Below are 27,862 nucleotides of genomic sequence, written 5' to 3'. Positions count from 1 at the left end.
CAGCTCTCGAATACCTCGACACGTACCGACTAGATTATGTACCTCGGAAGACCAGCACTCCCAGCAGTTCCTCTGGTATGACGAGGAAGGTAACATCGTGGTCTACATCTTGCAGGTGATGACCTTCGGAGCCTGTTGTTCCCCTAGCAGCAGCGCTCAGTTCGTCAAGAATATAAACGCGGAACGATTCAAAACAGCATACCCAGCAGCAGTTGAAGTCATCCAGAAGCGGCATTACGTCGACGATATGCTGGTAAGCGTTGAGACGGTAGACAGGTGAAAAAGGTGCCCTGGAAAGCTGGATTCAAGATCCGCAACTGGATAAGCAACTCGAAACGCGTTGTGCGGGATCTGCAAGAAGAACATACAGATGAGAAGAACCTCGATCTGCCGCTGGAGCTAGCCACAGAGAAAGTGCTCGGAATGTGGTGGTGTACTGATTCGGATACCTTTACCTACAAGGTCGGCAACGCATGACCAAGAATTGTTAGATCAGATAACATACATGTTTGACAAATGGCAACTAGAGTTTCAATTATTATAAAAGTTGATTGAAAACTATACATACATAGGGTCCACGAATAAATGAATCAAAGTAAATGGAGGAATGTGGCATCTTAATCCACAAGCTCAATAGTATACTAGATAATTTGAAAAAGAACCCTATGATGAAGAATGGTAGTAAAAATACTACTGATTGGCTTTCGATACTACCGAGGACCAATGGGCATAGCGAGTTGTAACCCACGAATGAACGTAGTGAATAGCAGCGGCACGACGGTTATTACGCAGTGAGATACGATTTTGTTGACGATTGACTAGCAGCAGCACGACGGTCAATGTGCAATGCGAAACCACTTTAGTGCGAAAAACAGTACCGATTTCAGTGCGTAAAATAGTAAATAGACCGAAACCTGCGGATCGAAAATAACTTGCCGAGTGACGAAGACGAGAAGAACGGCAAAGAATGGAACCTAATGGAACCACCATCGTGGTTCTACTAGCCGCCCTGAAATGTATCTCGTGAAGGGAGAAAATGACGCTCCCGACACAATTCCAAGCCACTACATGCGGGCTATTAAAAATAAAATAAAAGGCGAAGCGCGCACAATTTTATGTGCAAATGGAAACCCCAGCTCGGTACCAGGTATCAGGAGGGTTTTACTCGAAAACTATGGCGATCAAAGAGATTTTGCCACAAACCTATCAAAACTGTTTCACATGAAACGGGGTGATAGGAACAATCACAAATTTTACGCCGACGTTAAGGAATTATCGTCGAAATTAAAAATGAATCTAACCTTGAACCCGGTTGAAACCAATCATTTAATTGAAATCCTTATAATCACAAAGTATCTCGACAACATCGGCGAACCACTCGCATCCATAATCAGGCAGTCAGAGCCGGAATCATTAGAGGAGGCATACCAAGCAGTATGCATTAATCAAATCAGTTCTAAATTCCCTCCTAAGCCACCATTCAAGAAAAACTTTACTCAGCACAAACCTAGCTACAAAACTAAAGCTGAGGTTCATAATAACGAGATAGAAGAGGAACGGGAGGAAGACGAACCCGACGCATTAAATTACAGCGACGATGACGACGATGACAATGACGGACATGGCGAGGTGGACGAATCAAATTTTCAAAACGTTCGCTTAATAAAACATCTGACATGAATTTCATACCGTATTTACGTACAAAAGGCTAGACCGATTAGGAAAAGCTCAGTATTTTACGGTGCTCGACCTAGCTAGAGTGGTTTCCACCAGATTGAGGTCGACCCCAAAGATATTCCCAAAACGGCCTTTAATATAGACCATGGGAAGTATGAGTTCGTACGAATGCCATTCGGGTTGAAGAACGCCCCGGCAACGTTTCAACGACTCATGGACTCAGTGCTGAGAAAGCACTTGGGTATAAGATGCTTCGTCTACATGGACGACATCATTATATTTAGTACTAATTTACAGACACACCTAGAGGATATTAAAAAGGTCCTCCAAACTTTGAGAGAAGCAAATCTCAAAGTGCAATGCGACAAGTCAGATTTCCTCCGAAAGGAAGTAGGTTTTCTTGGACATGTCGTCACAACAGATGGGGTTAAGCCCAATCCAAACAAAATAGAGGCAATAAAGGCCTGGCCTCTGCCAAAAACTCCGAAGAAACTTAAATCATTCCTAGGAACAATTAGCTATTACAGGCGGTTTGTTCCCAAATTCGCCCACATAGCAAAGTGTGGTATACCATTCCCTATTGCAGTAAAATACAAATTAACAAATATGATACTCCATTCCCTGACAAAAAGAAAGCAATTATGCAATTCTAAACGAGCCATATGTGTAGCCACTCGATACTGGACTTTCAGCGCACTCTCGTCTCTCTCCACCCTACCGGTGTGGTCCGAGGTCGTTCGCGCAGCAGGAAAGGTTTCGGATGACAACGCCAAGCGCTTAAGTAAAGTACATGTAAACTTATCGATTATGCTAGGATGAGCAATTTTAGACAAATTATACGTCACTCCAGTCGTCTCACTCTAAACCATAGATATCTTACTCTACCACACATAAACCAATGTAAAAAGATAAGCATGTTCAATAAACAGTGATTCTGATTTTTGAGCTCGATCCGAATGGGACTACCCATCTCGGCATTTCGACATTCTCAATAAATCAAGTGTATTCTCTGCGACCCGGCTGGAAATCTCCAGCCAGGCATTTCGCACGTAAGAGAAAGTCCATGTTCGTTCCATGCTAAGTTGTGCGCGCGTTGGTACTCGTTAATTAAAACCGTCAAAAGAACGGTAAAGAGGTGGCCGAAACCAACATTTCAACACAGAGAATGCAACAACAGCAAAATGAATATTTTTCAGGCCAAGGCCACGGGAGTCAGGCACACCCGAACCTACCTCAATATTAAGCATCAATTTAAATGCTGTAAATTTTGTTACTTTAGATGTACAAATGACTAATTCAAAATGCACACTTATTGTAGACAGTGGTGCAGATACTGCATTGTTTAAGATAGGAAAAATATCGGCATTTCAGATGATAAACCCAGCAAAGAAATTCAATCTCACAGGTGTAACAGAAGGATCTATTGAAACATTAGCTGAAATCACAACAAGCCTTCGATTCCATAATGGTTTGATAGTCAACCACACATTTCAAATTGTTCCGAATGAATTTCCAATCCCGACTGATGGCATTCTCGGTCGTGATTTTTTAATTAAGTACAGATGCAACATTAATTACGAAACTTGGATTCTTAACATAAATTTTCAAAATCAATCTATTGATATCCCCATAGAGGATAACCTTAATAATGCTATCGTTATCCCGGCCAGATGCGAAGTAATAAGGCGTATTCCTCTGATTAATTTCACTGAAGATACTGTAGTGCTTTCACAAGAAATCCAGGCTGGAGTATTTTGTGGAAATACTATAGTGCCTCCTGCATTAACCACTGTAAAATTTGTAAATACTACTAATAAGCAAACTGTAATTAAAAATTTCATGCCTAAAACTGAACCTCTTCGGAATTTTATGAAAATAGAGTGCAATAAGAATAATCATATTTACAATAAGAATAATAGAGTCAATGAGATTCTTAACAACATAAATATCAAGAACGTTCCTCTTGATGTTCAAAAACCTTTAGGGAATCTTATTAGTGATTTCGAAGATATTTTTTGTTTACCGGATGAAAATCTTTCGACTAATAATTTTTACTCGCAGCATATTCCATTGAATGATAGTGTTCCAGTCTATATACCGAACTATCGCACGATTCATTCTCAACATGAAGAAATTGACAAACAAATTCAAAAATTACAACGGGATGATATTATTGAACCATCAATATCGCCCTATAATTCACCTGTACTCCTAGTTCCTAAGAAGTCGGATAATCAAGATAAGAAATGGAGACTTGATGTAGATTTTCGCCAGTTGAACAAAAAGATTCTGGCTGACAAGTTTCCTTTACCCAGAATTGACGAAATATTAGATCAGTTAGGTAGAGCAAAATACTTTACCACTCTTGATTTAATGTCTGGTTTTCACCAGATACCATTAGATCCAGAGTCAAGAAAGTATACAGCTTTTTCTACATCAACTGGTCATTACCAATTTAAAAGACTACCGTTTGGCTTGAACATCAGTCCGAATAGTTTTCAACGGATGATGAATATAGCCATGGCTGGTCTAGCGCCTGAAATAGCATTTATTTACATCGATGATATCGTTATAGTTGGATGCTCAGTTAAACATCATTTAAGTAACTTATCCGAAGTTTTCAAACGTTTGAGATTTTACAATCTAAAACTCAATCCATCCAAATGTAAATTCTTCCAATCAGAAGTAGTTTATCTTGGTCATAAAATTACTGATAAGGGTATTTTACCCGATGATTCAAAATTTGATACATTAATTAATTATCCTATTCCAAAAAATGCTGATGAAGTAAGGAGATTTGTAGCTTACCTGTAACTACTATAGAAAGTTTGTAGAAAATTTCGCTAGTATAGCACATCCTTTGAACCAACTTCTAAGAAAAAATGCAAAATTTTATTGGTCAGATCAATGTCAACGAGCATTCGATTACTTGCGATACCAGCTGATGTCACCTAAAATACTACAATACCCTGACTTTAACAATAGATTCATTCTTACCACGGACGCATCTGATATAGGATGCGGAGCCGTACTTTCCCAAGTTACTGAAAAAGGTGATCTTCCGATTGCCTTTGCCAGTAAAACATTCACACCAGGCGAGAAAAATAAATCAGTAATACTGAAAGAGCTAACTGCAATACATTGGGCTATAAATTACTTTAGACCCTATTTGTATGGCAGAAGATTTACAGTGAGGACTGGCTATGTGCATTTTGTCAAATTTGATGAAGAATCTCCATAACAAGAAGGATAATCTTGAGGAGGAAATAAGCGAAGATGTAGGAATTATTTGTTTACTTATTCAAGATCAAAGATCCATCTTCGAAATTAACGAGAATGCGTCTTGATCTTGAAGAATTTGATTTTGACGTTGTATATATTAGAGGCAAGGAAAACGTTGGAGCCGATGCGCTCTCACGTATTGAAATAACTTCAGAAAACTTAAAGTCAAATAGTATATTAGTAGTAGTATACACGAGCTATGACCAGAAAAGCGAAAAATATTGTGGATAAACCAGTTTTAAGTGAGGAGCCTGATCAACTTCAATCTTATACTACTGAAAATCCATCTGAGACCAAAAATATGTTGAAATTGGTTACAACTATAGACAACCATTATTTGACATTTTTAATTTGTAAGAACAATAAATACATGAAAGTTGTAGCTCAAGCACAACAATCAAGACATAATGGAAGTCAAGCATTAGAGTTTGCTCTTTCAAAACTTGAAAATCAAGCCAAGGCATTGAAAATTGATACGCTAGCAATTGCAACAGATGATGAACTATTTAAACATTTGTCAATGAATGAATTTAAAGAAAAGGCCAATAAAATTTTACAACATTTGCAAATCATAATTTTTAAGCCACAGAAGGTCATTAGTGACTTTCAAGTTATGCGAAATATTATGAAAATTTATCATGAAACACCTACAGGAGGACACATAGGTCAAAAAAGATTGTACCTACAACTCCGTGAAATTTATGTCTGGAAGAACATGAAAGAAATTGTTGCAGAATTCGTCAAGTCATGCGAATTGTGCAAGAAAAACAAAGTAATTACGCATACTAGAGAACAATTCCATATAACTACTACTCCTACAAAACCTTTTGAAGTGGTCTCTATAGATACAGTAGGACCTCTTCCTAGAAGTAATCATAATAATCGATACGCATTGACCTTACAGTGCGATCTCACTAAATATGTTGTTCTTATTCCTTTACAAACGAAAGAAGCGAATGCAATAGCACGAGCTTTGATTGATAACTTTATTCTTATTTATGGTAATTTCTTAGAGTTAAAATCCGATCAAGGTACTGAATTCAAGAATGAAGTCCTGGAACAGATTTGTCATTTATTACACATTAAGCAAACATTCTCAACTGCATATCACCCACAAACGATTGGTTCATTAGAAAGAAATCACAGATGTTTGAATGAATATCTGAGATTTTTTGTCAATGAACATCAATCTGACTGGGATGATTGGCTGAAATATTATGAATTTAACTATAATACAACACCACACTCTGATCATGGGTATACACCTTATGAACTAGTGTTTGGTTTTAAAGCTACGGAACGATAGAATAGAACCTGTTTACAATATGGAAGCCTACAAAAATGAGCTCAGATACAAAATTCAAAAATCAAATTCCCTCGCCAAAGATAAACTAATTGCCCAAAAATTATTAAGAAGTAAAAATTCCGAACAAGCTGCAAATCCGATTGAGATAAATATAGGAGACAAAGTTTATTTGACTAATGAAAACAGAAGAAAATTAGATTAATTTTATAACGGTCCTTATTTAGTTACTCAAGTGAACAATCAAAATTGTGAAATCCGAAATGAAACAACAAATAACCATTTGATAGTTCATAGAAATAGATTAATCAAATAAGCAAATATTGTGAATGGAGTCTGGATTATTTATTTAACTCAAACCAATCAAACATACAATTTTTTTTTTTTAGAGCGCTTTCGTTGCACTACACCATTCTTTTAAAGGGGGGAGGTGTAGTGTACCACAAAAGTAACCGTAATCATTTCTCACCATAAACACCAAACCATGTGTTACCATTTCAAATAATTTCCCATGACCGACGTTTCTCATAAGGGTAGCATGTTGCATTTCAAAAAGTAGTTCGACGTTTCCCGTAAGGCAAACATCTCATAAATTTCCTCATTGCGATGTGACAATTAATATTTTCAGTTACATCGAAACCACTTCAGTTAACGTTTCCTCAAAACATGTTTTCCAAGTCAAACCCAAAACGATTCCACGCATCCGCGTTGTGGATCAAATTCCAAACCTTTTCAAACATCCTTTCCAAAACGACCGCGTGTTTAACAACACCAGCTACATGAAATTAAACACCACCGCTTAACAACGCGTGAGGCAAATGTTGACCGGCAGTGACATACTTCTTGATGCATAGTGTGTGTTAAGTGCGTTTACATATTTGGCGACGCCCGTTCTTAAGTATAGTCTTTTTTATCCAATAAGACAGTCCAGGCTCCACCCATAGGAAAACTCTGTAAGTTAGTTGGTAAGATTTCCATTTCAATAAAAACGAATCTCAAATTGGAAGTTGTCGAGTATACTTCAATCCGAAAACCTAGATTGCGTCCGGTAGACACCTCAGGTGGCAATCAGACGATGACGTGAACGGCTTTATCCCGTCAAACGTTTCCTCAGAAATAGAACGTTGCCTCACAGAAAATATGTTTGCCTCTGGTTTGCGTCAGGTCAACGATGTTGTGAATACTAATGGCAGACTCCTCGATCTTGTGTTTGTCAATCTACCGGAGTACTTTGACCTCATTGTACCCTCAACTCCACTTTTACCAATTGACGACCATCACGCACCATTTATCTTGCTTCTTGACGAAAGCTGTAATGGCACAATCACAACGGACGATGGGGATGTGAGATTCAACTTTAATTTTCAGTCGTGTGATTTTGGTCGTTTGGATGACGTGCTCTCAAACATCGAATGGGATGCTCTACTGCGACGGGAATCATTGGACGAGTCTGTATCTGCTTTCTATGATAAACTTTACGAAGTTCTTAGTGACCAAGTACCTCAAAAGAGACAACGAGCTTCTTTAGTCTACAACAAGCCATGGTGGACCTCTGAACTACGTCATCTACGAAACGTCCTCAGGAAAGCACGCAGCCGTTTCTTTCTGATGAAGTCCGATAGTGAGCGGAATAACCTAATCAGGAAGTGGAAACAACGTACAAGGCACTTCTCTTTTCCACGTATGAAAGTTACATGGCTAAGATTCAATTAGATGTCAAGCAAAATCCTTCATGTTTCTGGAATTTTGTCAGAAGCCAAAAATCGGCTACTCGCATTCCAACTAACGTTAAATACGACGAAACCATCGCTAGCTCTAATTCGGAAGCAGCAAGCCTATTCGCCAAGTTCTTCGAGAGCGTATTTAGCAAATCATCGCCTGTTCCTCGCTTCAGCCGCTTTGCCTATATTGCTTCACCAGACATAAATCTACCCGACGTTCAGTTTTCCGTTGTCGAAGTGGTGAAAGCCATTGAAGAACTCGACGTTGATAAAGGACCTGGAATGGACGGTATACCACCCTTGCTGCTGAAGAATTGTTCCACCGCACTTGCATCTCCCATAACATCTCTATTCAACCGTTCGCTGCATGACAGGATGTTCCCAGTGGCTTGCAAATCAGCTTCTATCATTCCAATCTACAAATCCGGCAACTGTAATCGAGTCACGAACTATCGAGGTGTTTCTGTCTTGTGTTGCTTGAGCAAAATTTTCGAAAAACTGGTGCATAACGTTCTGTATAACGCCGTATCTTCATTAATCTCCGGCAGCCAACATGGTTTCATGAAACAACGCTCCACGATGTGTTACGTCAACACCTTGTCTCGCGAAGTTGAACATGGACAACAAGTTGATTCGATTTATATAGATTTCGCCAAGGCCTTCGACACTGTACCAAATATCTTGGTCATAGACAAAATGGTACACATGGGGTTTCCGGAATGGATAACGCAGTGGCTGTGCGATGCTTCACTGACTGCCTGCGGTTGCAGCACCTGATCGATAGTTTCGAAGAGTGGTGCTCTAGGAATTTTCTCACGTTGAGTGTTCAAAAATGCAATATCATCACTTTCCATCGCAAGCTAAAACCTATTGCATTCAATTATACGATCGATAACCAACCTCTGCAGCGTGTGGACAACGTTCGTGATCTAGGAATTACACTTGATTCTGCTTTGACATTTACGCTACATTACACGGATATCATAGCCAAAGCTAACAGGCAACTCGGATTCATCTTTAAGATCTCTGATGAGTTTCGGGAACCTACCTGCCTGACAGCTCTATATTGTTCTCTAGTGCGATCGATCTTGGAATTTGGTGTAGTAGTATGGTGTCCGTATGAAACAGTTTGGATAGCGAGGATCTAGTCTGTTCAGAGGAAATTCGTTCGTTACGTTCTTCGCCACCTTCCTTGGTACGATCCTACGAACCTACCACCCTACGAAGATCGTTGCCAACTACTGGGTATTGAAACTCTTGAACGTAGGCGGAAGATTAACCAGGCAGTTTTTGCAGCAAAAGTGCTGAAAATTGGCCAATTCCAAAAACGGAAACGGAACTAAGAGGTTTTCTTGGAACCCTCGGTTATTACCGCCGTTTTATTCAAGATTTCGCAAAAAATGTGAAACCACTCAACTCAACTTCAATTTCGATCACCAATGATCGAGTACATAGTGTAAAATACATAACGACTCCCAGTGTCTCCGAACCTAGCGTTAATCCCGAGTGCGCTACTTTACGATCTCGACTAGATACAGAGACTGCGCGGCTCTAGGGCCTGGCCCAATGGATTTGGACCGCGAACATTGCAGATGATTTGGAGCGCCTTCTGAAGTCCGGCGAGGAGATCGACAATCGATTTTCATACACCCTGTATCTCTCTAGCATGAAGCTGTCCACCAAGAGCCCGTACTCCGCAACCGTCAAACCGCATCTCCATATCTTCGTTCACGCAATCGGGTGCGCAAACTCGCGGGTTAGGTCATCGAACGCCAGAATGGTCGGAGAGATCAACGTCCACGAGGCAAACGCAAACGCGGCTATTCTCAATTATGTCAGGGGAACCGGTAGTGAACTGACTCCTCAGTTCTATAGAGGGCCTACTAGTGTCCTCGGACCTGCAGTCGAGGCGGCACCAGGACTGGTTGATGGACGTTACGTTGACCTTGACAACGAATCCGTTGCAGGGTGGCTGAGAAACTAATTCGAGCCTGGAGGAATATGTACACTGCCTGGTCGATGCTAGCAAGGGTGTAAGAACCGGAACTATCGGGGAGTTCCTGAAACAAACCGAGGCAACAAAGTTGGCCGAGTAGATTCCGCTGACAGGATGACCAACTTCCGTTAGTTCAACCTTCAAAGAGAACGGGTATTTGTTCGTATTGAATATCACGCCACAAAAGTAACAAAAAGAACGGTATAATGGTACCCTAACCTAAAGGAGGCCGTTGGCGGACTTCAAAAATTATTAAATGAGAAATAGGAAAATATGGCTAGTTCATTTTCGAGAATTATTGCGGGCAAGAATTTAGCTGCAATGAATAATGGCAGTGGATCTGGGCCGGTTCCTTCTGAATCGGGTCAAATCCCCGATAGTAATAGTTATAGTCATGACGAAGAGAAATCTACCGATGACAAAGTTAAAAGTACGTTAGAAACGGATGACGCGATGTGCAAGCTCAGCATTTTCACACGCCAAACCACCGAACGATCGAAATGTTTACTTCTCACGCCGAACCACCGGACGCACCGGATAAATAATCATAATCAGTCTTTAGTGGTAGGAAATTCTTATCTGAACTATATAAGCCACTTACAACAACGTACGGCTGCTATCCTGTAAATATGGGTCCCGTGTAGAACACAACGAGATTAAATTACCAGTTGAATCACATTTCCCCAACTGTTCACGTGCTTCAACCAGATGCTCTATATCCGGAGAACTTTTCCTGTAAACAAATACGTCATTCACCATAAAGCTCAACATTGAATGATTCCTCTATCATTTGGAGCTGATGTGTATATTTACAAAAGCAATTACGCCCACACCTCAAAGTTCCCCGGATACAGGCATTGACTTCCCTGAGAAAAACAAAAATCTTAAATAAGTTATAACAAACATTTCCCAACCAATAACAATGAATATCACCATTTCCAGCAACAATGTCTCCCTACAAGTCCTTCTATCGAAAAAACGGGTCCCTTTCGACGAAAAAAACCTAGACTAGTCCTACATACACACGCACAGTTAAGGTTCACTTTACTCCCACTAGATATTAAGTCAATACAGAGCGTGCAGTTGATTACATAATATTTTGTTCCACGTACAGTTTTCTGTTTTTTTTTTAAATATTTTGTGTGTGTGTGTTTCACTAAAACATCATCAACTACCACACCACAAACACAGTCAGTTTTGCTGCATTGTTGCTTTAGCTATATATAATAAGTAGTCACCATCAGACGAATATAATAATTTACGTTAACCACAGTTTCTGCGCTAATTTTCCCCCGCATTGCCCTCCCGAAAAAAAAAATACTTTGAATGAACAATTTCATAACTTATCCAAACAAAAACTAAAACTAAACATACCTCCCGGTCGCCCTTCAGTACTTTCTCCCCGGGTTGAGGATCTTGCAAAAGTGCGGCATCGTCACCCGGCAGTCGACCTGCGGTTGGTGCGATTGCATCTGCTGCTGCTGTTGTTGTTGTTGCTGTTGCTGATGCTGATGCTGCTGCTGCTGCAGCTGTTGTCCTCCGCCTCCGCCACCGGTCAGTGCTCGTGGCGAGCGCAGGGGTCATTGCTGCTGTTGCTGCAGCTGCTGCATTTCGCCCTCCCGGATGAACTCCTGGTGCCGATCGACCACGTCCGTCACGATGTGCTCTTCAATTTCCTGACCCTTGTGGGCCTGCTCCTTCGACAACAGCACGTCATAGTTCTTGTTCTGGGTGACGAATACCACCCGATTCTTGCGCGTCTGCAGGATGTTGGCGATGACCAGTTTGTGCTTGTACTTGTTCAAACTTTCCCGCGATTTGGCAATCAGCAGGTTTTCGTCCGTTTCCAGCTTGAACGACACGACGTAGGCCAGCGGAACCCAGAGGCTAACCAGCGGGGCCAGCATTTTCGGTACCAACTGGAGCGAAATGGTCGGAGCACCGTGACCGGACTGGATCTTGTGCGTTGGCATTTCGTCCTGTGGCACGTAAAAGTCCGATACGGCCGCGGCCAGGTAGAGCAGTGCGTTGCGTTCGAATGCGGCTAAGCATTCGCAGGCGGCCCGCAGCAGCCACATATAGTCGACCACGCTGGTGAAGGTGATGTACAACATCCGGTTCGTTTCCTGGGCGTTTTTATACTTGTCCAGGATCGGCGCCAACACGTCCACCGAGTCGGGTTTAACTGGAAGCAATGCCAAAGTCAAGTGAGATTATAGAAGGAGGAACCGAAAAGGAACTTACCGGTGATGGTGGTGCTCATGCCTTCCTCGTGCAGTTCCAGCATATCCAGCAGCTGCTGTCCGGTGAAGTGCCTCGAGAAGGGTTCTAGCGATTTGGTCCGGTACATAAAGATCACGGCATAGCCTTGGTCCAGGAAATATTCGGCCGAAGCCGAACCGCGATTGCCGGCGCTGAAGTTGTCCACGAAGCGAACGGTGTTGTGCTCGAGTGGGACCGTGGTTCCGCCGGACTAGAAGAGAGGGAAAGCGCAGTCAGATACCGAACGGCGATGTATGGAGCGTTATTGAGTTAAGGGTAAAACATCCTTTCATTTGCAGCTTACAAGGTTCGCTGAGAGAAATTTCTCTCTCTGTTAACTAACCTTTTCTACCAGAGCACTTCCACGCCAAATCAAGACCAACAATTGAAAATGGCATTAACTCCATTTTGTAAACAAACCTTGTAATGCCATTTTCTCGCGAGTTTTTGAATTGCGGTACTCTTCGGTAAAATTTAAAAATTCTGTGAAAAATTCAAAGTTGAGAAAATGTGTTACGAAAATTTACAGACTAACTTCTGTTAACCCCGTGTAATGATGAAAAATAAAAATTTTCGATTTTTTCCAATCTTTACGAATAACAGTCATTTGAATTTTAACCGAGTTAGTAATCCAAAAATCCAGTAAAAATACGGACTCCTGTATAAAAAATCTAAGTGTGTATACAGAAGCGACGGAGCTCCACACTTCTCCATCGAAACAGCACCGCAGCTGAGCAGCGAGTGCTATGAAATAAAAGGGACATCGACTTATTACCATTACCTACTTCTCTCCCTTCCGCTGTCAGAATTCGCCGATTCGGTGTCTCTCGTTGTGTTTTCTGCTGAGACTGAGCAATATTCGATACCGCGAAACATCTCCACAGTTATGTTTTCTTTCGGCGCAGGAGATGTGCGGTAATCAAAAGTTAAGAATGTAGCTCAACATTTAGAATCATATATCTTCCTCAGCAGACTGTGGATGAAAAGGCCTTAGTAACAAACGAGGCTGACATTCACCATCTTGACACTTTGAGAAAGGCAAATTATTAAATTTATCAACAGCAATCCTATCCCAATTATTTATTTCACTGCGTATAGTTATTTTTTGAATTACACACTTTGACCACAGGGATCTGTCCCATTGGAAATTCAACACCAAGTTAATTTAAATAAAACACCCTCCTTATAACAACGCGCGGGAATCCACTATCTCCTGAATTATTTCTCTTCAACCGCACTCTGAAAAGGAAAGATTCAAACTATTTCGCCTAATGTGTGTATCGAAAAGCGGCAATATACTCGGCAATTGGCGTTGACGGCACCGTCGAAAAATTTGCTCTTCCACCAAATATAGACAGTTTCTTATGGGAATTTTCGGTGGAGTGAAAGGATAGTACAAAGTCCGCCATGTTTCACGCACTGTCTGACGTTTGCTTATGAATTTTCTCATTGACGAGTGCACGGATGGATTTGAGTTCACTCACTCGACAAAAAGTGACACAACAGCGGGGCCCTGTTTACTAAAAATGAACACATATGTGTTCATTTTTAGTAAACAGGGCCCCGCTGTTGTGTCACTTTTTGTCGAGTGAGTGAACTCAAATCCATCCGTGCACTCGTCAATAGGAGTAAAGAGCTACAGAGTCGCCCGTCAACGCCAATACACAGCCCAGTGACAGGCGCGTAGGCAACATGTTATACCATGACAGCGGGCCCAGCACAGCAAAATGAACGTTTTGAGCCCGGGACATGCTGCCTACAGTCAAACGCTGCTGTTGGTATAGGCCTTGCCACTGGCCTGCCAATACAGCTTTCGATAAAGTCTCACGCAGTGGTGGCACGAGTACTGGAGTTCAACGTTTTTTTTTTTTTTCTTAACATTTGATACTTTGCGCAATGATCATACAGAAGACGCACTAACACAAACTGGCAAGCGGAAAAATGTCATGACATTTTTAAACTGTTTTCTGCAGGCGACAGAACATTTGCGCACAATGAAGCAGACAAGACCAGCGACGCGTGCGACGTAAATTTATGTCATGTAGAATTTTGCTGATTTCTGGCTAATTATAGCATTTATTTGATGTTTACTGCATGGAATTATAAATTAAGATCGAATACTAACCACTCATAGATGTTAAAAATATGCGTAAATAAGGGAGTTAATAATTTACTGTGACACGAAAGCTTGCAGCTAAAATGGAATTTCAATGAACTGTTCGAAAAATAATGCGCTACGACATTTTTCCTATTCTCTATCTCCGCCGTTTGTTTGTATTGTAGAAATACACGACCGCCCGTGTGATGGTGGTTTTGTTTTGCTCTGGACGATGGTTTTTCAAAAAAAATGTACTGTTGCCACCTCTGGTCTCACGTACCTTTATGGCAGAACTGCGTCTGTTAAGGTTGGCCCTCACAAATCTAGAACATTTTTCACGTCGTCAGATGTTCCCCTCGAGGAAGTCATCTTGAACCGATTATCTTCACATTATTCATCTACGATCTGTGCTTGCTCCTCCACTCCGATAAACTAATGTATGCTGATGACATCAAGCTATTTTGAGATATTTCATGCGCCTTGGATTGCGCTGCCCTGCAAGATGACTTGCGTCGGCTCGAGAATTGGTACCATTTGAACGGTATGCGAAGCGAATGCTGTGCTTTAATTATCAGCTCAAACTCAAACACACTAGCACGAGTTACGTCTATCAAAGGACTTGGTGTCATCGTTGATACCAAGCTACGATTTACTGAACACATCTCTGCTACTACCGGAAAATGATTCGCAGTGCTTGGTTTTATTCACTGTACTACTGCCGACTTCGATGATATTGAAAATGAAAATGTGGTTCTTCTCTCGCGTTTAGAAAATTTTGAAGTACGCCATCTAGCATTGGGCGATCTTGGGGCAAGAATCGATCTTAGTGAATCGATAAATTTTTTTCAAAATGGCACAAAAATGTTTGAAATATAACGGATTATACACGTTAACTTCAGTTCACTCACCGGGTGAGTCGATCGTACTCACTTTCGTCCGATGTATCGAGTTGTCAAAAACTGAGTAAACGAGAAATGTCAAACTGAGTAAAAGCTACTCAGTCAGCAAAATCCTGGACTTAGAAAAAATGTCAACCATGTTGGAGGAAACGTCCTAGAAAACGGGTGAATGTTTCACTCAAAACGGGCGGAAATTCCTTCAGGTAAGTAGAAATTGCTTAGGACAATGGTGTTGAACCATTTTCTGCTCCGGTAGAATGAATCCGGAGCAGACAATTTTCAATTCCTTAAATAAAATCAAAACAAAAACCCCCCCGCAACTGAAAATATCGCTGAGTGGATTTGAATCAGTCCACGTGAGAACGTCGTTTACTCAAAAGTGAGTCAACATAAGGCTACCCAATTTTGAGTAGCCCTCCCGAAAAAAAAAAAATTACAGTGAAATTTTCAGTGGAAACAATGCTCTAACATTAATATTTATTGTCGACAATAAAAATGATTGTTATAATGTTGTGCTCTTCCGAAAACGGCAAAACTGCTACCTAGCTGTACAATGAATGTACATAATAAAATGTTGTTACAATGATTTTTATCGTTTTTTTCATTTATTTTATTGTTAACATGATTCGATCATGAACAATAATGAACAACTCTATTACAATAAAATTTGTTGTTACATTAAATATTGGTGTATTTTCATTGTGGGTTACTTCACGAACAATAAAAATAAATCTGATTGAAGCAGGTCAGCAACACTGCCAATGTAATCAAGATAGGCGCTGCTCGTATGGCTCTGGCTTTGACAGTTCGTTTGGCTCAAAACCAGGCAGTCCGCGTCCGCTCATATCTTATCCTAGACCCTCTCTAAAGCTTAATGGAGACCTTTTCCGTGCAGTCAATAATCATACAATAATAATAAAAAATTCCACCACTTGAAGATGTCAGGAAGGAACTCTCAGGTGGAAGCATATTTCATGGGCGATTCTCTCCAGCCGAATGCATTAACTTATCAACGACGCTCAACCACCAAGGAGACGTGACCTAGGGATATCGAGCGCAGGGGAGTTGGCCTGCATTTCTCACAAGTTCCGGATCGAATCTCGATCCATAACCAGTAAAAAAAAGGACCACCCGTAACAGACATACCACCCCCTTCCCTTCCCGGGGCAATGTTTTATTTTTTCGATTTATTTTTAAAGTCGATAAAGTAGATCTGTCAAGCCAACATATACACTCTAAAGTACACTGTTATTTTTTTAATCAATAACCAACCAACAGTAAAATAATAATAATATATAATGTTATTGAAAAAAAATTATATGGGAAAATCACGAAAATTTCATTGTTAAGATACTTAACAACCCCCCTTTTTTGTTGTAAATTTTCCATTTACCATGAAATTTATTGTTTTGTACAACATAAATCAAGGTAAATTTATTGTAGACGTAACAATATAAATCATTGTTAAGACAATAATTTTCGTCTTATTGTTACATTGTTTTTTAATGTATTTTTGTTGTTATTTTTTTTCGGGCTACTTGCCGCTGAGATGAGTACATTCGACTCAATTTTGAGTTTACCAGAATAAGCGTGTAAGAAAGCTAGTGCAAATTAAGCCAAGTTCAGTCTAGAGTTGATATTATGTTATATAAGCTATATTGTTATTTCACCTATATAATAGTCATTTAGTGTGATGATTAAAATCATTTAGAAATAAATTGTGTACTACGTACGCAGTGAATGTTGTGAGTGAGTGAGTAAGTGATACACAGGGCTGGTAGTGGGTATGTGATGTAGTAGTGACTTTAGTGACCAAATAGTGACTTTTAAACAAAAATAAAGTGACCAAGTCCTTTATTGGGGGAATTTATTGATCGGAAAGATATGGTTCCAATCATCCGTTATTCCGGTATTTTTCATGCTTTTTAAAAATAAAACAAATTATTTAATACCCCGTTCACATTACAGCCTATATCACGTAATATAGGCTGTTTTGCGATGAGCACTCATTCATAGGATTTCCAGTGAAAACTAGATGTATGAGTGCTCATTGCAAGATAACGTATATCACGTAATATACGCTGTAATGTGAACGGGGTATAAGCATAGAGGTAACTCTGTATAAGTATCACATAAATTTTTTTATCGAAACATAAGCATGAATTGAATAAGCAAGAGCACGTTCCAATTCTAACCTCCATTTCTTCACTCTGCAGATCACGAATTTGTTATTAGATCGCGAAATAGAGGCACAGAGAAAAATGTCCAAAGCATCGATTTTAGACAGCAATTTTTGAAGATATATGATATATATGAAGCGATGCATTTAGCAACATGAAGCACTGCAGTCCAGTCCGCATCGTGCTCTCTTGCCGTGCGGATCTATTTGCTTTTAGCTTAAGGAAGTGTTACTACTACCTAAAGCTACAGCAAATTTAAACAGCACTTTTCAGTGCTCAACCTGTAAAAATTTTCTACCTTGTTCAACTCTTATTCCTCTTCGATCCTTGTTTGGACCCTACCCGAGGTAATCCTTCTTGGATATCGATTTGGAAAATTCCTCTTCGATTCTTCAGATTCTTATAGTAATCTGCTTGGAAGTCGATTTGGATAAAAAATTTACTGCCGCCATGGCGCCTAAACGCAAAAGAAAGGGGCAAACTCTTGACCCCCCTTCTGAAGAAATTAATTTGAGTAATCAATTTGATTTGCTCACGGATGATGAGAATGATCCATCATCCAAGAAAAATTCTAGTAAACTTTCCCGGCTTAATGCCAAGAAGGAAAAGATTCCCCCTATTGTGATAACGACTTCCGATTTCCATGCTCTTCGCATGGAACTTTTGAATTTCGTGAAAGTTAAGTTTTCACTACAAATTGGACGTCGGGGTGAATGCCGTGTATTGGCTGAAACCTTGGACGGATTTAAACGTCTTCTCAAGTATCTTACTGAGAAGAAACACAAATTTTTTACTTACGACACCAAAACTGAACGTGTGTTCAAGGTTGTCATGAAAGGACTGCCCAGTGGTGAATCCCTGGATAAGATCAAAGATGAACTGGCAAAATTACTTGGAGTTGTGCCACTCCAAGTAATCAAAATGAAAATGAAATCCCGTCCTGGCGATTCGCGCAACGGGATTTCCAATGATTTTTATTTAGTTCACTTCAAGTCTAGTGAACTAAACAACCTTAAGGCCTTAGAAAAAGCTAGCCTTATGCTCCATGTCCGAGTGAAGTGGGAACACTTCAGGAAGACTGGAGGAAATTTCCAAAACCTCACTCAGTGCCGTAAGTGCCAGGGATGGGGTCACGGAACTAAAAATTGCTACATGCCAGCTAAATGCATGAATTGTGGTGATTCCTCTCACGCAAAGGACGACTGTCCTGTGAAGGAAGATCCTAAGAAATTTAAATGTTCAAATTGTGGTGAAAACCACAAATCCAATTTTTGGGAATGTAAGACTCGCAAAGCGATCCTACAATCTCGTTCTAACCGACAGGTAAGAAACGCTCCACGTTTCCGACCTGGTACAAATTCCTCTGCTGTTAACAACGGTCAGCGAGGAACAAATTCTACATTCGTACCCGTAGGTACAAATATCACCCCTGCTTCAAATGTATCATCTGCACCTACTCCCCTCGTTGCTAACAATGTTCAGCGAGCTAATGGAGCTACCTATGCTGCAATTGCAGCGGGTAGAAATCAAAATACTAACCAAAGTAATTCTAACGGAAATTTTGACAATTTTGACTTAGGCCACGGCCAGGGTAGACGCGACACGCGACGCGACGCGATGCGACTCACGCAAGGAATAATAATAAATAATAAGATTCTTTTGAATTGGTCGCGTCGCGTCGCGAATCGCGTCTACCCTGGCCGTACCCTTAGGAAGCATTACTGCCCCTAAAATGGAATTTTTACAGAATTCATTAATTGACATGATTTCTGATATGCTTAAATCTAACTCCATGTTTGATGCTATTCAAACTGGAGTAAAATTTGCTAATAATATTGTCATGACTTTAAAATTCAGTAATGGATTTTAAAGCTTTAAATATTTTTAATTGGAATGCTCGATCTCTTAAAGATAATGAAGACGAGCTATTTAACTTTTTGAGAGTTCATAACGTGCATATTGCCGTTATAACTGAAACGTTCCTTAAACCTGACCATAAGGTTAAGAAGGACGCAAATTACTTGATTTATAGAAATGATCGTCTTGATGGACCCTGTGGTGGCGTTGCCATCATTATTCATAGACGAATCAAACATAAAATACTTTCTTCATTTGAAGCCAAAGTTTTTGAAACTTTGGGAGTTTCTGTTGAAACAAAATTTGGACAACTTACGTTTATAGCTGCCTATTTGCCATTCCAATGCGTAGGCCAGCAAAAGAATTTTCTCAAGGGTGACCTCCAGAAACTTACCCGTCATAGGTCTAAATTCTTCATTATTGGTGATTTTAATGCAAAACACCGCTCATGGAATAATGCTCAAAGCAATTCCAATGGTAATATTCTGTTTGATGATTGTTCTGCAGGTTATTACACTATTCAATATCCAAACAGTCCAACATGCTTTTCTTCTGCAAGAAATCCCTCAACTATTGATTTGGTCTTAACTGATTCATGTCAACTTTGTAGCCAATTGGTTACCCATGCTGACTTCGGTTCTGATCACCTTCCAGTAACTTTTGAAATATCCCAAGAAATAATGTCTAATCCCAACAGCTCTATTTTCAATTACCATAGAGCTGATTAGGAGCAATATCGAACATTTATGGAATATAACTTCGATCCAAACATTCCTTTGCAAACCAAAGATGAAATTAATTATGCTCTTGAATCTCTGACTACTTCTATAGTTGAAGCAAGAGCTGCCTCAGTACCAAAATGCGAGGTTAAATTCGATTCAATTATAATAGACGACGATCTTCAGCTCTTGATCCATCTTAAAAATGTCCGTAGGAGACAATATCAAAGAACACGCGATCCTGCCATGAAAGTTATCTGGCGGGATTTACAAAAACAAATTAAAAAACGATTCTCTGCCCTGAGGAACAAAACTTTTGAAAATAATGTTTCTAAATTAGACCCGAGTTCCAAACCCTTTTGAAAACTCACAAAAATTTTGAAAAAAACCTCAAAAGCCTATTCCAGCGCTTAAAGAAGGTGGTAAAATTTTGATCACAAATTTGGAAAAAGCTCAGAAACTTGCTAAGCAATTCGAGAATTCCCATAATTTCAGTTTGGGTCTAACTAGTCCTATTGAGAATCAGGTTGCTCGGGATTATCTGAATATTTTCTCTCGGAAAAATATTTTTGATGATTCCTGGGGGACTGATTTGGACGAAGTAAGGTCTATAACTAAAAAGTTTAAAAATATGAAAGCTCCAGGTGATGATGGAATTTTCTATATCCTCATCAAAAAACTCCCAGAGAGTACCTTGTCTTTCTTGGTAAAATTATTTAACAGATGTTTCCATTTGACATACTTTCCTGATAAATGGACAAATGCAAAAGTTGTTCCAATTGTGAAGCCGGATAAAAATCCAGCTGAAACTTCTAGCTACCGTCCAATAAGTTTGCTTTCTTAAATAAGTAAACTTTTTGAAAAGATAATTTTAAATAGATTGATGCGAGTTGGAATTCCCAGGCCTCTTCATGTTTTCAAACGTGAGTTTAATAATTTTTATAAATTAACACGCATTTATAAATTAAAAATAAAATCGCAGAATATGAGTAAATTTCAATTTTTCTAGAATGCAATCATTTATTGACTCAAATAAATATCTATATCACCAATTCACTTTATCATTACTACAAAATCCAGTAACATCTACTTGCTAATTCCTGTAACTTTTAAGTGATGGCAATTTGAAAATTATCGATGATTTCTATTTGAATCACTCAAATGTAATCTCTTCCTCAAAACACGAAATATTCACCTGAAAAGTATGATGGAAAATAAAAAATATGTACATGTCTATTCAGGTGAATTTTAAGTAACTTTTTGTTGCAGTGTAGGCTTGGATAACTTTCAAGATCTCAACGTAATACAGCCAGAATATTGGGGCTAGAACATTTTTTTAGAAATCTCTGAAAATTTATGATAGGTCTATTACAATTTCAAGATAAAAATAAAAAAAAATATTTCGTGAGCAGTAAACGTTTCCATATGTTCGCAACTCTTCTTGTCGGACCGAGTGTCAGACTTTACTCTGAGTTCTTAAAGTCAAATTATTTACTCTCAACATTGGTCGTAAAAAAGGGACTTAGGTGACTAAATTTTAAGGAATAGTGACTTTAGTGACTTTTTGATGAAAAAAGTGACTTTTTAGTGACCGACTTGAAAATAGTGACCAAGTTACTTAAAAGTGACCTGCATACATTGCTGGTCATTAAAATAGATGTAGGCAAAATAAATATGAAATTTTAGGTTATGTTCATTCAATTTAATTTTATTCGAATTTAAAGATATGCATTTGATAGTGTTATAAAAATTAAATAAATGCACGAGGAAACTCAAAGTTAAAACATTAAATGACTCACTCATTAGAATCAAATATAAAATATGCCTGGTCAGTGAAATAGGTGTGTTGCATAAAACTATAGTATAGAAAGCTTGAAAATAATCGTTTAAGTTTTATTAGACTAATGACGCTTAGTAACCGCTGTGCCCTCTATTGTTAAGTAGAACCTTGTTCAATTTTCTTGGTATTGACTCAACCAAGCACTGATAAGTTTCCTTTGGTATAGCATACCACTCTTTTTGAACTGTGGTCCATAGTTTTTTTTTTTTTTTTCCTTTGGTTTGTTTTTTCCGTCGATCTTGTTTTCCGTGCTGAGCACCAATGCTACCGACGTGCCAGGAAGGCAGCTCCCACACCTGGACCCTACCTATCGACCCATCAATTCATGAACCAGGGACCAACGGCTTTACTTCCCATCCGAAGGAAGGCGTGATCAGAGATGTTATGCCTCAGAACATCCCGGCGGCGCCGACTGGGATTGAACCCAGGCCTACTGGGGTGAGAGGTAATCACGCTTACCACTACACCACCGGCGCCGTTATGGTCCATAGTTGATCCTTATTTGAAAATGCTTGACCAGATAACTTTCTTTTAAGCTCGTTCCATAAAATTTCGATGGGATTGATGTCAGGAGCAGGGCTCTACATTTTCGAAGCTCTAACATGAACTCGAGTTTTGTTTCTCTCATACAAACGTGTTCAACGCTTCATTTCTATAACGCCTAGCTAGACTATCATCAAGAGATGATAATGAAAAAGAAGCACGCTTAGAAGGAAACGCTGGCTGTGGATCTTCTCGTCGTTGCTTTGCTCATCGCTTTCAGTGTAAGTAGTATCGATTTTCTACTTAAAAGAAACCTCATTATGGCTTTTAATCCCCTTTCACGAACACTCTATGACCGCTCTTTCAATTTGTTTAAAATGCGTTTTCGTTAAATTTTTTTAGATAAATGTGTGGATGGAAGATAAATTAAACATATTACGTGTAATCTTCAAGTGTTTTCACATGAGAAGTGCTTTAAATGTGTTATTTCATTTTCCTTCATATACGTCATGAAACCTCTGTTGATGTGTTTCATGAAAGAGAAAACATCAAAGTCGAGCGCTCTTTCGCTCATCCGTTTCACCGAAACTTGAAAGGAAGACCAATGGAGCGACGGGAGAAAGAGAGGCAAGCGATTGAACATTTGTTTGTGCACGCCGAGTGAGGTTCTAGAATACTGCGAAGTTGTTCGACTTTATCAGAAAAAGAAAGCCAGCAGTCTCTTCGTCACATCGATTTGGTCGATTGAAGCTGATATTGTGACGCCCTGGTCAGGGGATTAGCTAAGCCATGAAATAACCGACACTTTGTTTGCACGAAACCATTCCTTTACATACTTAGAAGTGTGTTTTGGAACGTTGTCTTGCTGAAAATGCCATATAAGAGACATGTTCTCTTCTGCATAAGGGAGCATAGCCTCCTCCATGATTTCATTGTATTCAAATCTGGTCATGATGGAATTAATATCCATACTTTACTGTCTTTACCGTGTACCGCAGATCAAACTCTTTAACGGATGGTCTGAGTGAGAATATAGTAAATTACTATTTTGATTTCATTTGACATGTGAAAGTTTTTGCTCAGGAACGAAACAATAACATATGAAACAAAACGATTAGATGGTCGGAGTGTAAAAGCAGGTAAGTACGGAAAGTACCTAATTCAGATATCCCAAAACTCATCCGAGAGGGATCCCAAGAAAGCTAATTGAGCCATGCGTTTTGCATTGAGCCGATATCGATTCTGTGTGGTTTCACCAGTTTTGAAGAATAGCCTCTCTGACGGAGCACTAGTTACCATTCTTGATAAACAGTCTCGAGCAATGGGGTTTACATGGGGCTATACACTACGGATTTTCTCCCATCATCGAAAAAGATCGACAGAACGTGGGAAAACAGGCTGATGCAATAAATTTTGTACTTCTGCCGATATGCCCCCATGGCGATCCAGTTTTGACATAGCAGAGGACTGATGAACCTGAAATATGTCATAAGAAGTGAATGTTTGTACATATGTAGATTAATAACTTTCATTACCATTTCGTCACAGGCCTCCGGTTGGTTTGGGTGGAGGGGACAGATGTGTGCAATCATCGTATACTCTTTCGGTACTATAGATCTGCTCAGACACAACTTTAATTGCCCGAGCGTGAGCTGAAGATTCCAGGAGGTCAATATTATAGCGAATTCGTTTATTATCGGGGTTAACACCAGTTCCAACCCAGTGCGAAACCGAACTTCTTGTCAGTGCGAACGTCAACTTGAGCTAGGTTTTAAAAACAAACGAGCAAACTAACGTTTGTCAGAAATCAAACAGATTCAATCTTCCCGATCCAGGTTGGAACTGAATAATAAACGAATTCGCTATTAAATTGCAAATGCAAATGCACTGAAATTTTGTTGTTTCAAAAAATCGATTAATCGAACTAAAAGAATCGATCCAAGATCGCCCATTGCTAATGCCATCCAAGTTTGGACTACTCACCATGCCACCCATGATGCAGAGCGATCGTATAGAGTTCTGTACCACCGTTAGTATTAGTGAGAAGTTTCACTAATACATGCATTTTACTGGTTGAAAAAAAAAAAAAAAAAACAAACCACTGTCAAGTCGAACACTTTGACGGCTGATTTCGTGGTTGAAAATAATAAACAAACCGATTTTACACGACTACGCTCGCTAGGTTGTATTAGTGAGATCTTGCGTCGAGAAGTCATTTGAGAGGGTACAGCAAAAAAAAAATCGTTCGCTACGTTCTAAGACGTCTCCCGCGGAAGGACCCGCAACAACTTCCCCCCTACGTGGATAGATGCCAACTCATCGAAATGAACACTCTATCATGGAGAAGGACTTTGTTGAATCCGCTGTTTGTTTTTTACATTCTCTCTGGCAAATACAAATTCCCCAAAGAATTCTCCTGAACTAAAACTCCTATGGAGTTCCGTCTATATTCCGCATAGAATTCTCTTCGACTAGTTACGTAAATTCTTTGAAATGGCCCTCAAAATTCCTTAGAAACTCTTCTTTGTGTTCGCTACATATGATTACAGAAGCAACCTTGAAACTCCATAGTATTCCTTTGAAATTTACCTCAAAACTTCGTAGTAAATTTGCTTGAAACTTTCCTCAAAATTAAGTATTAAGTACTCCTAAGAGCACTGTTGGAATCATCTCCCTTGGATTCTGCTTCTTCCCTGTGGAATTCTACTTACAAGTACCTTGAAATTCTCCTTCGAATTCAATTTCAATTCTCTTAGAAAAGTCTCATCAAAATTACTTAGTTTTAGTCCGAACTCTCTTCGGAATTGCCTTGATATTTTCTTGTAAATTTACTTTGAATCCTAGATAGATACCCTGGACGGGGAAGGACACGAAATCTGCGCTGGATTGGAAGCCGTCAAGACATGGCAGCAGGGGCACTCTTAGGGGCTCATGGCGGCGGAGCCTCAAACAAGTCGATAGGAATTTCACCTGGGGACAAGCTAAAACTAAAGCAAGCAGCCGCTAAGGATGGAATTGTTTCGACTCTTTGCACCACTGAAGGTGCCCAGAATACTTAAGTGAGCAAAGAAGTAAGATTTGACTATGTTAAAAAAAAAATGTATACAGCCTTTGATGTGATTTAATTGGAATTATATTGATGATACATCAAGCCACTGTCATAAACGTGCAGTTCGGTGTGCAAACTCGTATAAAATCCTCGGTGGTACACTTGCCCCAAGATCCCCTAGGAGTGCAATTTCAAATAGAATTTGCTGCCAAATGAAGTCTACAACATTGACCATTGTTGATAAGATAAGATTCACCCACCGGTGAAACTCTTCCCATCCCATCAGAAACCAATGACATTTATATAAGGTCTGGGCCAACAGGCAAGCTTGCTGGTGTTAGAAGCAAAAATGTTGTAAACAATGCTGAACATCTGCGAACAGATAGAAATACGTCACTGCCAACATACTCCCCCTAATTCTGCGAGTCACGTGACTCTCTGTCACCGGTGAGGTGACAATTGTCACCTCGTGTGAGGTGACTCTCCGTGCAAATCAAATGGAGAGTCACCTCACACGAGGTGACTATTGTCACCTCACCGGTGAGAGAGAGTCACGTGACTCGCAGAATAGGGGGGACTAAGAACAGATAGGAATACATAGAAACACTGGAATAAGAGACCAGCGGAGACACTGTTATGATTCCAGTCGAACTGTCAAAAGCGGTTCCAATCTGCAATGTTTACAAATGGTTTGCTTCGATTAGGGAGGAGTATTAAAATCGTTTAACAATCACTCATGAACTCGCTCGTCGGTTCATTGGCGAAGTCACTCGCAAGCAGTTACAAATGCAAGTGATGCCAGGATTGCTTTGATGTTTATCTTGTTGCTAAATTCATGTTTTTTTCTCCGCTGGTCTCTTATTCCAGTGTTTCTATAGAAATATTTCTATAGGAATACATCACTGCCAACAGCTGTTTCGTGTAAAAAATAAACATTGCAATAAAATACGAACACCACTAAACATTTGCATAAGCCCTTTGGCCCAGACCTTATATAAACGTCATTGATCCGCAACGGCAGATTGCGAAATCAAATTGCTGGCATCCCGATGGTGACGCCAGACTATGTCTGTGTCTGTGCCAAAGACCAAAATCCAGAATGTTCCTTCCTAACCTATATTCCAACGAGAGCACCGATCAACAGAGCAAAAATAATGAAAGAAGCCCAAGCAATAAATTGGTACCCCCTTCCCAACAACGGCCCCAGGTTACATCCGTACCAATGGAAATGTCTGCCCTTCATTTTCCCCTGCCCTGCAAAAGCAGGTGTCAGTTCAATCTTTTCCCCACCCACGACCCCGAAATAGACACTATCCATCATCGTCGTCCTTGTTTAGTTAGTAGGGTACAACGGGACCAATATAAACCATCCCTGAGTCGTCAAGTGGAAATTGGTGGTGGAAAGGGGGTTCAATTACCGTAATGAGAACGATGTTGCTGTTGAGTTTGAAGTGCCGATCGCAAAACTCCTTCAGCAGGGATCGATTGTCCTCGAAGCAGTTTGGCGGCAGATGGGTCGCGTAAAATTCCTCCCAGTGTGATGAGCTCATTCTGTGCTTCCTGAATAATCGTCGTCGTCCGGATCTGGCGGCAGCAGCAGCAGCAGCTACTCCAATTCAGCGATGGAATGTTTCGTTGAGTCACTTTTCTGATTGCACGGCAAACTAGCTAGAAGAACACCATTTTCCTCCGGATTAATTGTCTGATAATGCACTTTCTTGACTGTTCTTCGAATCACACCAAACCAGACACTTGTTAGCACGTTAACGACCAGCAGCGATTAGCTTTCTTTTCCAGCAGCAGCTATTTTGTTGGTGCTTGAAAATTTTCCTCGCAGTTCATGCGATAATTCACTTTTTTGACACTCTTTCTTCAACGCGACGGCAACCGTCAGTGGCTGACTGACACGCACACACTTTTACACCTCAACAATAATTAACTACTGTCAAACGAATGACTGGGAGGGGGAAGGAAATGAAGGAAATGCGTGAAAAACACTCTTTCTGCCCGGTGGAAAAATATTTCTGACGGAAATCACTACCAACACAACCAAGGCGCTCGCCAAGGGAAACGAACAATGGACGATGGAAAAGTTTGGCTGGGTGCGAGCAGGAAATCAAAACAAACCGAACGACAACGGACGCTTCAACGACATGCGGTATTTAGTTGACCGATTCCGGCGGGATTCATGCGAGGGGTTCGTGCATGTGCGGAAAAGGGATTTCGTTGAGCACAGGAAATTTTTTTGGATTGGCGGTAAAAAAATTCGTTGATGTGTACAAACTCAAATTTAGTTATCGTTTTCGGTATTTTTACCGAAATCTTACCGGTGAACGTTAATTTTTAGGCCGATTTGGCTCACAAATAAGTTCAAAACACGTTCAATCTTGTTCAAGTGGGGATTTCGTTTTAAAGTAGCTGTAAAACAATTAAATTGAACTGCCCAAATTTAACGGAACAGCTCAGCTGTTGAGATTTCCTCGATAGTTTCTAATA

The 27,862-nt window shown here is 40.0% G+C and overlaps 1 protein-coding gene across 1 annotated transcript; it reads right to left on the bottom strand.

Moving 5' to 3' along the window:
• Positions 1-388: 388 nt before the first annotated feature.
• On the bottom strand, positions 389-27,384 carry Ppcs (phosphopantothenoylcysteine synthetase). Its single transcript, XM_065218236.1, has 3 exons — positions 26,785-27,384; positions 12,224-12,452; positions 389-12,164 (listed from the first exon to the last, which is right to left on the bottom strand). Exons 1-3 carry the CDS (start codon positions 26,914-26,916, stop codon positions 11,560-11,562), a joined length of 966 nt encoding a protein of 321 aa, XP_065074308.1. The 5' UTR covers positions 26,917-27,384; the 3' UTR covers positions 389-11,559.
• Between the last annotated feature and the right edge of the window lie 478 nt (positions 27,385-27,862).

The sequence above is a fragment of the Ochlerotatus camptorhynchus genome, unplaced genomic scaffold, assembly GCF_037179485.1.
Source record: "Ochlerotatus camptorhynchus isolate MF236.1 unplaced genomic scaffold, CSIRO-AGI_Acam_v1.1 ptg000084l, whole genome shotgun sequence".
Lineage (NCBI taxonomy): Eukaryota > Metazoa > Arthropoda > Insecta > Diptera > Culicidae > Ochlerotatus > Ochlerotatus camptorhynchus.
Note: the sequence above shows the minus strand (reverse complement) of the source record. Positions and strands in the feature narration are given on the sequence as shown.